This window comes from Strix aluco, chromosome 15, assembly GCF_031877795.1.
Source record: "Strix aluco isolate bStrAlu1 chromosome 15, bStrAlu1.hap1, whole genome shotgun sequence".
NCBI lineage: Eukaryota > Metazoa > Chordata > Aves > Strigiformes > Strigidae > Strix > Strix aluco.
Window position 1 is genome coordinate 4,400,227 of NC_133945.1, and position 16,827 is coordinate 4,417,053.

At 43.9% G+C, this 16,827-nt stretch overlaps 1 protein-coding gene across 9 annotated transcripts in view; it reads right to left on the minus strand.

Moving 5' to 3' along the window:
• Nucleotides 1-321: 321 nt before the first annotated feature.
• SEC14L5 (SEC14 like lipid binding 5) overlaps nt 322-16,827 on the minus strand; it is a 46,135-nt gene continuing 29,629 nt past the window's right edge. For 8 of the 9 annotated variants that reach the window (XM_074841403.1, XM_074841405.1, XM_074841407.1 and 5 more), the window contains 9 exons: nt 12,883-13,072; nt 12,452-12,540; nt 11,854-11,924; nt 11,061-11,232; nt 10,256-10,390; nt 9,712-9,849; nt 8,660-8,905; nt 8,073-8,251; nt 322-6,920 (listed from right to left, as the gene is read on the minus strand). In XM_074841403.1, coding sequence (XP_074697504.1) covers nt 6,815-6,920; nt 8,073-8,251; nt 8,660-8,905; nt 9,712-9,849; nt 10,256-10,390; nt 11,061-11,232; nt 11,854-11,924; nt 12,452-12,540; nt 12,883-13,072 — 1,326 coding nt within the window. In that variant the 3' untranslated portion in view covers nt 322-6,814. The remainder of the gene's footprint in view (nt 6,921-8,072; nt 8,252-8,659; nt 8,906-9,711; nt 9,850-10,255; nt 10,391-11,060; nt 11,233-11,853; nt 11,925-12,451; nt 12,541-12,882; nt 13,073-16,827) is intronic. The other variant, XM_074841404.1, reaches the window with a different exon arrangement.

Genomic DNA, 16,827 nt, shown 5'->3' on the forward strand with positions numbered 1-16,827 from the left:
CGGCACGGTGGGACAGGGCACAGCAGCAGGCAACAGGAGGGCAACCCCATGGGCAGCTGCCCCTTCATCCTGGAGGCAGGAGTTGGGAGTTCCTCCCCCCCCAAAAATGCACAGAGTGTTGTATCAGCCTGCTCTGTGGTATGAAAATAATAAATGCTGATTCCACAGGAAAAAAAAAAGAACATTTTAGTTAAAAAGTAGGAATAACTGAATACAAGCAAGATTTACCTCCATTTCTGTGGGTAGAGAGCAGCACACACGCTTAAATTTTCAGAGTTTACTACCATTTGAACAGTTGCATCAAACAAACAATTAGACATGTTCTTTAGAGATGCTTTTTATTTCCAACATACAGAAATGTACAGCTCCTACCAGAACCTACAAATACTGTAACTAAGTACATTTGTTGTCATGTAACACGTTACAAAGCACTCTGCACCTTGCTAGTGTGCCCTTAAAGAAAGTTTGGGGTTTTTTGGCTGAGAAAAATCAGGATTTCAATATATAAAATGAAGATGGCTGCAAGGAAGAGAAAGTGCATGCTTGCTAAAAAAAGTAATGCCCGTTTAACTTGTTTATGTAACTAATAGCTTGGAAGGGGATGTTGATGTCATTAAAAGCCAATGCATGTCACATGATTCCAATTTAGCCTTCCAAGATATAAATAATCAGGTATAAGAATCATCACAAAGTCGGAAGAATATTAAAGCTCATAGCATGCAGGAATCTTTGACAAATGCTTGTCAGTTTTAGTCCTTAAGCATCTAAGACCAAGGTTTCTTGCATTATTTGGCTCACAGGATAAACATTTCTGATATTAAAGAAGCGTGAGCTAGTAAAATGCATTTTGAAATCAGGGGTTCCTCTGACTCCAGCACAGCTGGCCTTGGCTGCTGCACCAACCCGCAGCGGCTTCGCGCCCCAGCTGAGCGGACAGGGAGGCTCGTCGCTTCCCACCAGGAATTCTGAGCTGCAGTAAGTGTTCCAGATTTAAAATGACTGGATTATGGCATTTTCAAAATCTTTTGATGAAGAAACCAAATTGGGACTATAAATTCTTATTGAAAGTTGGTTTGTTTTTTTTTTTTTTTTCCTGTTAGTGAAAGGGAACTGATACAACCAAACTGACCAGCCGTAAGATGGAAGTGAACGAGGCTGCGTCACACTGCGGCGAACACGACTGCAGTCGCTCAGAATTCCCTCACCTCACTCAGGATTGCTCTGCCCCCAGCAGGGCTGGGAAGCCCAGAAACAACCCCCAGGACGAGCTCACGGAGCACCCAGAGCCGCTTAACCCTTGGAGCAGCCGGCACTGCTGCGCCTTCCCCGGCTAGAGCCTCCACAAGGCTGAGCTGCTCTGTCCACAGCAGTAGGAAAAAAAAAAAAAAAAAGCCCTTTTCAAACCCAAAAGGCAACAAAGTGTTTAGCCAAAATGACTCAGTTACTGCATTCCAGCTCTGTCCCCAGTCTAGTCTGACATCCATGCCCACTGCTGACGTGCTCCGCGTTTGCCCTTCCCAGCCCTGCTGGGACAGAAGCCAGTAGATGGTGGGATGGGGCAAACCTTTAGAAATTGCTAATAAAGGTTTCACATATGGCCATATTTAATTGTAAACAATGGCACAACACTTTGTACCTACAACACCACGTCCTTTCTCTTGAGGCCTCCTATCACACATTAAACATGGCAACAGCTCTTTGAGGTAGGTATTGTGTGTTTTGCATATCGAATATTTGAAACGGGGGAAGCCCCAATTTACCAAGGAGCTATTTTTTACGTACCCAGCTAGTTACCTGAACACAGCCTGAGCTCACCAACTTCACGGGACAGCAGCTACCGGGATGCTGTGAGGGAGCAGCGAGAGCCCTGCTGCATCACCACCTCAGCACCCAAAACTGGAATTTGTTTTTCAAGGTTCTGGCTTACGAGATTTTTGAGAGATGAGTAGCTCCCAGGGAGCCAGAATCCAGAACTTCTCCCAGTCTCAGCTCACAAGAGGTTGCTGTGAAGAAAACAGCGTGTTTGATTTTTCTAAAGCATGCTGATGTCGTCTTAGGGGGGAAAAGGTGTGTTAGAAAAATTCTGCTTCTCTTGTATCTGCAGTTCACAAAGTCACACACAAAAGCACAGCACAGTATCAGCTGCAACGTCCAGGCTGTTGCTCCCTTTCTCCTGTTATGTTAACATTCAGGAAAAAAGGGGGAAAAAAAAAAATCTATATTGGATTATTTAAATTGGTAGCAGTTTTGCTTAAAACTGGCAAGGGAGAGATCACAAGCTGCTTCCCAAAGAGCTGTGTGCAGCAACCTCTCGTGGGGCAGAGGAGCGGTGCCGCCGAGGAATGAACGAGAGGAAACGCTGCGACATCCCCAGGGCCAAGTTCCAGGTGTCTCGCTGACAAGAGCTAAACACCCAAAATTTACTGGTGAGAGGAGAACAACGGCACATGCCACATTTTAAAATTAAAGCAACAAAATCCAGTGCAATGGAAGAGAGTCTTAACCAGAGCAAACCAAGGGAAACACAGGAAACAGGAACGTTACCACTGTGGGACGTGACCAACCACGTAAGAATCGAGCCCCAAGAAGCTGAAATCCTGAAACAGCACGAGCAGGACAAGGCTGGGTTTGCTCCTGATGCTTTGGGAGTCAGGTTGAAACTCTATTTCTGTCTGTGGACCCTCTGTTGTGCCAACTGGAGGAGGAAGTGGGGACCAACACTACTCAACACATGTAACAGCTATGGCCTTTGCAGACGACCTGGTACTGTCAAGGTCCTGGGAAGGGCTGCGGAAGAACATCAAAGTTGTGGGGGTCTTTTGTGATCTAACAGGAGAAGTGCCATGGCTTTTACATCGAGCCTACGAAGGACTCATACAATCAATGACTGTCCCCCACAGACTATTAAAGGCACCCCCTCAATGTGGTTGAACCCGGTAGTTCTGAGAAATACCCGGGCCTACAGGTAGACCCATGGATTGGAATATTAAAATCAGAATTACGGGACAAAGTGAAAGGGTGGTGACATCAGATCAGGGGATCTTTGAAGCTGTTTCAGAAAGTCGATATCTTGAAGAGATATACTATGCCATGTCTGAACTACTTGGCAGACCAGGCTGATGTAAGAGCTCCATACCTGGAAACATTCGACTTGACAATAAGAGCAGCTGTCAAGGAATGGTTACACCTACCAGCAAGTACTTGTGATGTCTCCCTATATTCCAGCACTAAGGATGGAGGCTTAGGCCTTACCAGACTTTTGGGATTGATTCCCAGTGTGCAGGCCCAAAGACTGCACAGAATTGTGCAGTCTTCAGATGAAACAATAAAGACGGGAAGGTATTGAGAAGGAGTTTGAACAGTTGTGGATTGTAGCAAGAGGAGATAAAAGAAAATTCCATCTATTTGGGACCTGAAAGTGGTTCTGGTGATATCAGAACTAGGCAGAGGGGAACAAGTCTTGGAATGGGAAAATCCCACTCCAGAAGTCATATTTCCAAGAGCCTGTAACTGGTGAAAACAGGAATTTGTGAACCGGACCAAGCTGCTGTCCCAGGGCTGTGGACTTTCCAACGTTGAGAAGGATAAAATCAGTAACAACTGGATTAAATATTAGAGGCATTCCCCAACGAAAGCTCATCACTGTGTTACACCTAAGAGCTAATGTTTACCCCACGAGAGAATTCCTGGCTAGGAGAAGGCAGGAGACAAATTAAATCATGTCGACACTGTCAAGCGGAGAATGAGACCTGCTCACACATCACTGGATACTGCCCTACAGTACGAGATGCTGGAATCAAGAGACATAACCAACTATGTGAACTGTTGGTGGAAAAGGCCAAAAAGAAAGAATGGGAAGTATTTCAAGACAAACAAAAGACAAACAAAATTAATTATATAAGCTGGACTTGGACTTGGTGTTTGTCAAAGAGGAAAAAGCTCTGGTGGTAGATGTCCCAAGCAGGTATGAAAGTAAACCAACGTCATCGGTGGAAGCAGCAGCAGAGAAAGTAAATACCAACACCTCAAAGATCAAGTACACGACCTGACTAATGCTATTGTTATCAAATTTATGGGATTTCCTTTGGGTGCAGATGGCAAATGGTATCTGGGCAATTACAAATTGTTGGTGGAATTGGGACTCTCCAGCTCCCGACAGGACAAGGGTGAGCGTTGTCCATCATCCGCAGATATTGTACATATCTTTGTTAGTCAATTGATGCAGTTGTAAATCCTTAACTTGTATCTGTAGTTGTACTTCGTAATGAATTATTTCAATAAATTATTCTTCTGTCTATCCCTTATCAGTAGGGTGAAACTAACCAGTCTCAGGGTGAACCAGAGTGAGTTAGGCCCCAGGAAAAAGAGTAGGAGCATTGAAAAGAAACCATTGACAGTATGTAGGGATATAGGACTCAAAAATCATGATGTGTCACTTATTCTGGTAAAAGGATATAAATTGCTAATCTGGACAATCAATTACTGATTTGGACACAGGTGGATGGGCCACCTTTACTTAACTCAGAAACGAAACACGTATAGGTTATATACGTTTGATAAATAGCATCAGAATTATGGGTAAAGGATTTTACATGAGGGATACACATGTGCCCTTTTAATTCCAGAACTCTTGATTTTCATTCATCTGGGAGAAATGGTAAAGTCCACAGAACAACTGATTTCTCTGAAATCAGAACTTTCCTGGGGCCTGCATAACAAAGTTTCCTGTTCCACTCTTACAGTGAGAGATGCAAGGTGGGAGAGTAATTGCCTTGGCTCCAATCCTTTAAAGAAACAAGCAACTTAAACACATCAAGTTCTTAATCTCCCATTGTTCCAAATATTTGAGTTCTTCTCTCCTTTGTCAGTGCCTGGTGATTCAAAACCAGCAATTAAAAAAGCAGGGTTAGAAGGAACTACTTTACATGTATGTTGCTCTTAGCTGCACTGACTCCATCAACCTTAAAAACCTGGTGAGAGGGAAAGAAGCCCCAAATCTTTACTGAGAAATGTGGCCATAGATACATGGATTACTGTGATGGGGGAAGAAACCAACTTCCACCACCACCTGTGCTTCCCTGCACCCCCAGCCCAGAACTGTTTGTGCTGTTCCCCAGCTGGGGAACTGTAAACTCATTCATTTTAGACCACATTTGCCATATTACGTGACATGAGCCACTCGGCTGGGATAACCTGAGCAATTGCAGGGGCAGTACCCTCACGATCCTCCTGTAGGCAGCAGATCTGCGCAGAGGTAACCTCCAGCTGGTGGGGGTGAGGTCTTCATGCAGCACAGCTGGATCTGAACCCAGACATCTGTCCACATCACAAATCCTGCACATCTGCCAGCTGCAAATGCTGCCTAAGGGCAATTGAGTATTTGACACCTGTTCTCATTTTGTTGCCACCTAGACAAGAACACCTAAAACTTTGCTACCCAACCTGATAAATGGACCACTAGCACCTTCACTACACGTCTACTCCCTGGAATAATCTGTGGAGATTACGGACAAACATGGTGGTTTTGGTGTGTCATGAAGATGCACTGTCTTCTTACAACGCCTGAACTCAACCCTTGCCTCTAAAAAACATCCCTCTAAGGTCCAGAAGGCAGTGGACTCTAACCTTACCTTGCAGGAAAAGATGACGCACAGCCCTTACCCCAAATGCGATGTGTGATACAGCCCTTTATGCAAGAACATCCAGAGACCACAAAGATTAGAATTTAAGGAGAAAGATTTCTGGGGATTGAAGACAATCAGTTATTCCTTTCTAAAACAAAGTCTGTGCCATTAAAAAAGGTGACTGAATTTAATAAATAGTCGTTTCTGAAATTATAAATAAGTTAAAAATTAATTTAAAATAAGCTAGTATTTGAATAAATACATTTCAGTAAGTGCTTAAATACATACATGCTTTTTTTTTTTTTAAAGTTTTCTCTTCAAGTTAGCTCATGTTTTAAAGAAGCAAGTTCTATAATACTGCCATAAAATTTTGTGCCTTCAGGAAATAAAATATTGCTTTTCTTAGCCCTTTATAATTTGATTCAGTTCCCATCCACTTTGATGAGATGGGTCAGATCTACTCATTATTGCTTGTAAACCTGAGGAAAAAAGGAACAATATCTTTAAGAAAGATGCTGCTTACTGGAGGCAGGTTCTCCACCTGTACTTCCTAGAAAACCATTTTGACTTTTGTGTCTCAGAGGGTTAAAAAAATCCAACACATTTCCTAATAGCGTTCTGTCAGATCGGAAGAGGTTTTAGGTTTGACCTGGAATTGATTTCTGAAACATCCTATCTGTATAAAGGTATTTACAGTTTGCTTCAAGTCCCTGCACCTGAAATGCCCACTTTACTTTCCGATGTGTAATTGGTACCCTGGGCACTCAGAAAACTAGATTAGTTTTGCTACACATCAATAATCTAGTCCTACAGATCAAACAGATAAGGCAACATCAGTCGTCTCTACCACGTGTAGGAAAAGGACTGATTGGAAAGAGCCCTTTTAAGTTGAGTAATACACGGATTCATGCAAACTGGCATTCATCCAAACCCCACAATTTGTGAAAAACACTACTGAGAAGTAGGCATCTGATATAAAACTCCTAAATCTGCCATTTGAATTCTAAGTTTTCATGTCTAAAGTAGCTCCCAGAAGCCTCTCTGTGTCCAAATGGCTGCTACCTGTGGTCACACGAACAACTGCCTCAAGGCTCAGCCCCTGTAGGCTCTTTGGTTTGGTGCACAGAGCAGCTCCGGGAGGGCCAGGAAGCCCCGAGCGATTTTTCCTTGCCGCTGTAGCCTTGGCCCTGCTATCTAGAAATATGGGAGCTGCTCTGGGACTGGCTGGAAGATGTCGTGGCTCCACTCAGCTGGGAAAAGCCGCTGTTGCAAGATTCCAGACTCGACATAGATCCCCTGGGATGGGACAAAACAGACATATTTGTTAGGAAGGCAGCTATTAATGGATAACTTGATACATCTGACAGATCAACTTATACTCTAGGACACTTGCAAAAGTATTTTACTTTTTGTCCCATCATTTTCAACTTGGTCTCTAAGAATCTTTGTGTCATGATGAAAAATTCATTTGTTAGAGACATCTTTTTTCCAAGCAACAGAAATTACACCTTGTCTCTTGCAGTCAGGGAGTGGAACACAGCTGGAGCCTCTGTGGGGCTGCAAACACTGCTCCTGAGCGGAAAGGAAAACTCAAGAGCACTCTGAAGGCAGCACAGCTCAGTGAATGCAGCTGCCTCTGCTAACCCGAGAACTCCAGCCTGCTAAGCACGAGAGTCCCAATTCCAGCATGTCCAGCCATGGTCTTCAGCTCCTTCTGCCAAAAGCAGACTGGGTTCACCGTAGCCGCAACAGCCTACTGTTCCTGACACGTTTTACACAGGTAGAACAACAAGGAACAGGTCTGAATGACTGAAGTGAGGAATTACTGCTGCTCCGACTCCACAGGATCTGGCCAGGTCACATTCTCAAGGTCACCACCTGCCCATCTGCAAGTCTGTTCTACCTAACACTTCCTCCAGCTCCTAGTGAAAGGTCAAATACTTGCAAAGAATTCAAATTACTGGGTGATTTGAAGAGTACTTTTAACATTAAAGGAGGTTAGGCAAATCCTGCCAAGGTTGATGCACTCACCTATACAGAAAGCACTCACCAAGTCACAACTGACATCCTTCAAGTGCCAAACGAAATATGTATGAAACAGCCCAGCTGATATTTGTTAAGTTACTCCAAAAATAACTTCTCGGAATGTTCCTGACTAAGATCAAAAAACTCCTCAGTCAAAAACCTCCCCCTTTCCAGGTAGCTGTAAGCAAGAACTGAAGCAAAATTCCACTGCTGGACATACAGCCAAGGGGTCCTTTATTACCTACAGCACTAAACGAGATTCTTTGTGCAAAATGCCACCAGGTTTGTGTCCATCTAACTTATCAATGAAACACACGCCCTGTGGAGGTCACTGGTATCTGGATGTTTACCTCGCACCCAGTCCTCTCACTTGGTTTCTCTCTTGCAAATCGTACAGTAAATCTCCCCCAGTAAATCTCCTACCTGAAGTCCTTGGATGCAAGCACCTCATAGTAGTATATAAGCTTGCACTTATGACTGGAAACTTGCAGAGAGGCAAGAACATCATCCACCCGAGGGAGGCTAGTGCCAGAACAGGGCAGAGGGCCGTGCATTTTCCACTGGAGAATGTAAAAGCCAGGCCAACGAGTCACATGAGATCCCTGGGAGAGAAAGAGAGTGCCATCAAGTGACTACCAGGCATCTTAAATAAATGAATGACTTGGCAAAAGTCAAAAGAAAATACTGAGCTGGCTACTTTGGGGAGCATACACCATTCACTTATTTTACACACCTAAGCCACAGCGCTGTAATGTTATTTAAAAAAAAAAAAGGTTATTTTCAATTAGCTTTTTACAATGGATTAGTGAATCTCCTTCCAATGGCCCAGTCCAAATTAGGACTGCAAGAGCAGCCGCTTTCACAGGGAATCCAGAAAATGGTGAACACAGCAACTATTTCCAAACAATACATGGTTTCCCATGCCATCAATTCCTTCTCCTTGCCACCACCAGCCATTTTGGAGTTTGCTAGGACCGCAGGATTCATGCCAAGACTCAAACACATCTGACCTGGATGCTCTCCCCTTCCCGGCAAACCAGTGGAGATTCCATCCGGCTGTAATCCACCCCTAGGACCCACGTCTTGTCAATTAGCTGCACATTGTCCCCAGCAGCAGAGGTACTTGGTAATGTGGCTTCTTTATGATTTGCTTCAGGAGCTCGTTTGGAGTGAAAGAGGCTGAACACCACATCTCCCTTCAGGATGTCAAAGTCCCAGGTGATGACAGATTCCCCTTCCAGAATCTCCACAACTATCTAAGGAGGGAACAGAACAAGAGCACTGTAGAGTCAGGTCTTCAGGTGGCAGTCAGCATATTCCTCCCCACTCTGCAAACATGCTTTTCTCTACAATCCTTCAGTTAAGCTCTCTGTCTTGATTCCCAAGGAGGATATGGACTGATTCCCATTGCCAGTCTTCTGCCACAGTACATCTGCTCAGGTGTTTTTACCCCATCACTCCCCTGTATCAGAGCTGCTTGTAAATCATTTACTAGTTCTAGGAAAACCTCAATGGAACTGAAGCAAAGCATTCAGGACACAGCACCTTCCGAGTGGCTGTGCACACCAAAAGGCATTGCTACTTTTTAAGGAACGTAAGCAGGCCAATTCAGAGTTTCTAATCATCACTGAAGCTAGTTGACTGTTTTGACACTCAAGTGCTCCTTTTTTGGACATTCTGTTTTCTGATGACCTGTTCCCAGTACATACCTTCTTACATCACCACTACTGTCCTAGCTACGCCACTGAGTATAGAAGCTGTGCTGTCAGAAGGGAAACTGAGGGAAGCTTTATTCCCCCAAGAAGGAGGAAGAAGAGACTATCTTACAGAAGATCAGGCCATAGTAGAGATAAGAGATACTGCTTCTCAAATTGCTGTTCTGAACTTCCACACTTCTAGCTGTTAGCTAGCATTAGCCTTCCCAAGAAAGGCACACTGCTGCTGAACCATCTGTGCTCACACTTTGGGAGCCCTTCGTTGTTCTAGTCAGCCCTAACAAAAGGAACACATCACTGATACCAGCTCATCACCTCCTTCAGCCTTATGAAGTTCTGGTTTATACCTCATGTGGAGCTCCTCTGAGTACACTTGCAGAATGATAGATAGTTTCTGTCCATAATCGGATGTGATCCGAGTTCTCTGGCTCCTCTTCTGTTTGATAAAGTGACTTGGGAACAAGCCCACCTTCTGGGACAGTACACTGGAAGAGTCAGACAAACAAATACGAGAGTTCATACTAATCTAGTGGTAAAGTATCAAGTTATCTGTACCATGAACACTCGTCGGCTGTCAGACACAGAGGATGACACCCTCAGCTGGTATAAGATTTCATAGTGGGACTAAGTTTACTTGAACTATAATGGTTTATCTAAGCTCCATTTAGAGAGCTGACCTCTAAATCCATTCTCCAGGGCAGCATCAACACTTCAGGGTGAAGTCTCCTGTGCACAAATTAACTGCACGGTGCTCAGAGTAGGGGCATCCCAGCCAGAACAGAGGTTAACCACCTCTCAGAAGGGAGTGGAAGGCCGGGGTGTTGAGGAGGAGGGCATCGAGGGAACTTGCACACTGCAGACTCCACTTGCACAACAGGAAGGAAAACTCACCATGCAGTCTCCTCCCAGGAAGTCTGGGATCACATCTTTGTCCACGTAGTCTACCAGCCCTCCTGGACCCTGGTAGTTATTCCCACTGTAAATGAGGAACTTCTGCCTTGTGTTCTCATTGATAAAGGGACTGACCTGAAATGAAGAGACAGAAGACATCACTGTCACCGAGTGAAGTTAGAGACAGTGTTTATACCATCTTACATGGCTGCTTTAGGCTCTAGACTGGAAGGCCTCCTCAGCAGGACTGCAGACCAGCAGTAGTACAGAGCTTCACAACTCTGAACCGGTTACCCAAAGAAAGGGGTAGCAAATGAAAAGTGCACTATACCATCTCACAACATTTTCTACTTTGTGTAAAATAAGTTTGCAGTCACCACACCACATATAAACCTCACAAGAAATTTAACTTACATTGTCAGAACAGTCAACAGGCATCAGGCAGAACAATATTTATTACTCTTCTCTTCAGTGTCCCTCAGCATGAGATTAAAAAATACTTGTCTTTTCCCATCAACATGAAAACCCACCAAGTTGGGCTACCACTGCTACATGAGGATTTGCAGTTTCGGTCCAACATCCTGTCCTGCCCTGGTGGACAACAGCCACTCGAATCAAATGAGCTACAGGCCTCCTATGGCTTGTTCTGCAGCAATGCTGCAGCCTTTTCAGGAGTTCAGCACAAGATACCTGGAAGCTTCTCCCTCCCTAACTCTTTCAATAAGCAGAACTTACACTGACTGGATGATTTAGTTATTTTTACATGCACAAGTGCTTATGATACTGCAATCCAGAGTTCACCCACCAGAGTCCAGAGCACAGGAAAAACCCTGGGTGCTCGCACTATCAACAGTCTCCCCAGAGTTTCAGGGTAGTTGTCTTCTACAACCTCAATTATCCGAAGCAGGGCCTTAACTCCAGGCCGCCAGAGATGCCGCATATTTAGCCCTTCCAAGTCCACCAGACATGTCCAGGATCTAAAATAAGTCCACAGAAAAAGACCTGTCAATCTTCATTGCACAGTGGCTGCTCAGTTTATGATCCACAAAATATATCAGTAACACCATAGCCTGTACAGGATTGAGTGAAACCAGCAAGGGAGACCAGCAGTTCCAATAAAAAGTAGATCTCCACTCGGGCAGCAGACAGCCTGAATCCAGTGAGCTTTCAAGTAAACCAGACACCCAGCCACAAAGGCAAGAACATATGCTGTCAGTGTGGAAGAGGGTGAAGGTACGCAGGCCTATCGCTACAAATACTTCAAAAATACATTTTACATGAAAGTGGAATCTGGCAGATAGTTTCCTGTAAAAAAAAAAAAAAAGAATTTCATGGGTCTGGATTAAAATCAGCAAGATTAAGTTTATCGGGAAAGTGGAAAGGAAGGATCAATACTTGCTCTCATATGAAGCTGTAGAATTTATCTGCATTCAAGTCCACTATATATGGGTACCCCAAGCCCAGGAACAGCCCATAAGAGAGACACTGCTGTCTGCAGTTTAACCCTAAAGGACATCACCTAAATCCTTCACAGAAGCATTCTTCTCACCACGTCAGTTTAAACTCTGTAGGGACACAAGAAAACTAGCTATACTAACGTGATGGGACGGCCAAAGGTGTTGGTATTTTCCTCACATCTCTTTTGTCCTTCCTCATTAATTGACAGAACCTGAAATCAAAGACAGTACAGACTAAGATTAGCCTGAGCATGACTGAGAAACCAGGATAGCTCAGAGATCTTATTAAAAAAATTACAGAACGCAGAAGTATACCAGTCTGGGAACTTGCAGTGTGCAAAACAGAGTACACAAAAAAAACCCCGTCCTCTACTGAAAAGTTACACTGACCATACAAGGTACAGACACTGAAAATCTAAGATGAAATATAAGACTCTCGAGATCAAGTGTCATTAGCAGAGCTGCATGAAAGGGCCACAGAAGGCTTGCAGATAAACTGCAAATTATTGGAAAACACCCTTCTGGCCCATGGGTACCATTACAGAAGTTTCACTTCTGTCTCTGCAGGGAGACTGAGAAGCTATGCCATGCTAAAGTCACCAAGCCGACTGAGTTACCAGCCATGAAACACAGGAATTATTTGTGCCAGGCAGGTAGATCCCAGCTGCATTATACCGAGGCTTCTAAACACCCCAAGGGAAGTAATGTTCCTCAGGTGAGAAATGAAAGTACAACTTACATGTCGCAGCAGTGATTCCTCTCCCAGAGCTTTCACCAAACCTTTTGTGTCCATCTGGCCAAGACGAAGGATGTAGAGTGGTCGTCCATCTTCAAAACAAACATAAGGGTTAAAGAGGGAAGTACTCTAGTCTCCCAGGCTATCACTCTAGAACCTTTTATAAAATCCACATTAAATATTTGAAAAGGATAAAAATCATATCCAAAGACAACCTTATCAAAGAGATGCTGCTTTGCACTAGCTCTAGTCTGCCTGATCTGTGCAGAGAAATAACAAAACCACCAGCAGAACAGAATGGCTATTTACAGGTGTTGAACTACTTTGTTCACTTTTAAAGTGTCAATACAACTTTCTCCAGAGATCCCAGGTTACTTATGAGGTCCTTTAATGCAAACTGCACTGTAGTGTCAATGTAAGGGGCAGCTTCTAACCTTTGTCTTGATAATGCCATCCTCCGGTGTAGTATTCGTCTAAGAGGGCTGGGGGTCTCCATGACTGTAGGATGTAATCGACCTGGTACTGCTTTCGCCAAGACAGTGACTGACAGAGCATTTCTCGAGCTTTGTCAATGTTGAAGTCACGAGCCCGCAGAAATCTAAGGATATGTTCATCCTTGGGTATCTGTGAGAAGAGAAAGCCTGAGGATCAAGACTGGTATGTTACCTGTACCATGGTTCCATAAAGCCTGCAGAGCACGCACCATTTTTTAAATTCTTAAAACTAAGATAACAAATATTAAAGCTACATCCCTCTCCCTCTCTCCTTAACTAATCCAGCTGGATGCAGCAGATGGTGCTAGGAGCACAAAAGACGTGACCAATTCACAGCCCGTGAGAAGCCTTTCACTGATCCAGTTGCCAGAAGCCCCAGCAACTCTGGGCTGGCTAAAGTCTCCCTCAGCTTGCTATCCACAAGGACAAGCAACATAGTGTATGGAAGTAAGCAAGCTGCAAGCTTACCTCCCCACAGGGCAAATTAGCAAAGGATGGAAAGCATCCATATGTAACACATTAACCAAGTTAAGCACGCGCTGTCTGGAAGGGGATCACAACTGTCCAGTCATCAAATGATTACCCACCAGCACCAATTCCAGCTCTTGTGCAGGCCCCTCTTCTGCTTTGCTGCTGACCATGCTCCCCTGGTGTTATTTGAACAGGAAAGCTTTTGAGTTCTTCCAAAGGCCCATCACATCACACTGACACTTACCAAAACAAACAAATCAACCAAAACTATAATATGCCCTCTCTCTAACGCTCATCCCAACACTTTCTATCAGCAATTCTAGCATCACGGGCACAAAAGCTTTCCCAAACGAAGGCTGTAGAATGACTTATTCCAACCTCCTTCCAAATCCCCCATGTTGCCATAGCTGAAAAATCAAAGAAAATTTGCCAGGAATACTAAGTAGCAGGAATTAACCATAAACCAGACAGACTCCATAGAAGGGCCAAATTTGACTAAAAGCCTGTCAAGTCACCAAAACAACTGGATTACAGCTGCATATGCTGCTGATTTCTCTTCTCAGTCCCTTCACCCCAACTCCCCCCAAAGTCAAGTTTCCATCAAAAATTCAAGTTCTGTCAAGCAGGGATAGTCTCCTCTGGAGTATCTGTACTGCGCTTAGCACAGCACAAGCTATCTGAGCCCTGCTGTAATACAAAAAAGCGTGTGTTCAGGAGTCAAAGCTCTTTTGTTTGTTCCCTGACAAGCTCACGAAAACAGAAAGCAGGGAAGAAAGCAAAGCCGCCAGCGGTGTCAGGCTGGGAACAATCTCAGTTTCACAAGCTGGTATGAAGCTACAAGAGATATGAAGAATTGATTCTACCTAAAGAAAGGGGTAGAGTTCAGGCTGCTTAAAGCCAAGCCTAGAAGCACCTGAAGAGGCGATGGGAGATTAAAGCTGCTCAGCGTATTCTAACACTGCAAACACTGCATTTGTGTGTCACAGAAGGGAAAAGGGCAGCCTTCCCAAGTAGGATCTCAGATGTATTTAGAAGAATGCCATCAAAATTTTCTGCATTGTAGCAAGATTAAAGACAGCAGAATTTTCATCAGATGATTTACGTTTGCATTTCTGTTGCTCAGAGGAAGCTGTTATTCACAAGACAGCAGACAAAACCCACAAACATTTACAACAGTCCCTGGATCTCCTGTGAGACCCAGCAGAGGGGATGGCCGTTAGAAGGTTTTGTTGCTTTTCATGTTTCAAACCTAAGCTGTACATAGCTTCAGGTAAGAGGCAAAGTCAGTGCTTCTGTTTGGACCAAAGGCAGGAAGCTCTGAGGGGACTTAGTCCATAGTGGAATTAGTCTCTTACCTTTGTTCAACCAAAGCAGTAACTCCCATCACCAAGAAATGAAGTTTTAATTTCAGCCTCGCTTTCTATTTACTAGTGAAACTACGTGTACTCTTCTACATGGTGCAAAGCTGTTGATTACTAGCTTTAAGTATCTGCAATTTTAACACCATTTGAAGTTTGTTTCTTCAACTACTCAGATTTTTAAAGCAATAATAGATCTGATTCTAAAGGAAAATGTCTGCTTTGGAAGGAACAGAGAATGGATAGTGAAATAGGACAAAGAGGACAAAAATAAGAAGGGACATTTTCCAAGAAATGGAAGATCTACAAATGTTTTTTGACAGAGGAATAAGGACATCCCTGCTCTGAATTAAAAGAACAGATTGTCATCACAAGGTAACAGCCTCTCCTGAGAAAACTCAAGTCACATAGAATAAGTTCCTGACTTTGTGTTATTGTGACAGGCAATCAAGAGAAGCAAGCAGGTGAGTAGTTAAGGTGGTTTAGGATGAAGTTTCAATGGCCAGCACCATCCTTCTTACTTGTTCAAGGCTGCGTTGGGAACAGAGCTCACAAAGCCTACACAAAGGGTACAAGGCTGTCACTAAGAGCGCTCAGCAGTCAGCTTGTACCTTGCCAAGGTACTTAACACAGCAAGCAGCTGTCAGGAAGAACAAGGGCTTGCACACACTCACAGAGCTCCAAGCACCCCAAGAGGCCGTTGTTTCACTTTTTGCTCATGTGCTGTCACTCCTACCTTCTGCAGCTTCCACTCCCCAGCCTCTGACTAGGAGGGGGGAGAAAACTCACAACCTACAGAACAAAACAGGCAAATGTTTAGATTGTGCTTCTTCCACCTGAAACCAAGATCCTTGCAGATCACACGCATGGATAACGTCTCACTGTCTTACTCTCATCTAGGGCTCGTTTTCAGCTGGATACCCAATAGCTGAGATATCTCCTACCACACAGAAGCCCACATCATTTTACTGGACGGGTCACTGTAGACCTGAAAAGGCTCCATGTCCTATATTTCAGAGCATAACTATACCTGGGGATTGATCCCTGTCCTTTGTTTTGTGTCTGCTTGTTGTCAAGCACCTTTTATCTCATGGAAGGTTGAATCAGGGGAGACACAGATCACAACCAATATTTAATACAGCCCATTTCATTAGTTAAGATGTTGTTATTATTAGCAGGTAACTATTCAAAGTTCACTCACAATTACCTGGTTAGTTGGGAGGCCAGCCCCAGCTGTTTACTCAGAGGCAGAGCATCATAGCAACATGACAGCAGTTTGCAGGTGTTCAGACAGTCCTTCAAGGGTACCTTTGTTCCACTGGGTCTATATATATTCCTGTAGTCTCTACCTGCATCTAGCAGCCACTATGCTCTTGAACATGGTCAAAGTTATACAACCTGTTGTTGATGCTACTGTATACAGTGGCCTTGGACAGATTTGGAAGATGTTTGATGTTCTGAATTTATCAGCTCTTACAGATTCAACAGCGTTGTTTAGTCTCTGGAGCTTATCAGCTGTGGGAGACTTTCACACACTACCTCAACACATACTGTTCTTCTCTTCAGCCTGTGGTTTTCTGCTAACTGTTTCTCCATCTACATTCACTGGTACCAGCAAAACCCACACGCACACTCACACATAAGGGGACTTCTTCACAAGTTCAATAACAGAACTATAGCACTAAATCTTTATTACATTTTCTTTCTACATGGGTGATACACATTAGTTTTTCCAAGAAAAAAACAGGGCTTTATAAATCAAGCTTAAACTCCTTTTACTCAGATGAGACATGCGCTCTCTCAGCTCTGAAAAAGATACACCAAGGCATGTAGAAATTACTGGCAAAGCTCCTTGCAAACAGTAGCCTCTTTCAGAAAGGCCAGTTAAAAGCAGAAAAAAAAATTTAAATCTTCCAAAGCCCATGAGTGCAGAGTACCTCCTAACTCATTCTGTATGACCTTCTAAGTCAAAGCTATGACTACTGAAACCTTACCTAGCTGTACTCTGTTTTCAAGGGGGATCACTTGCTCCAACCATCTTTCTCCTGTTTTCCCC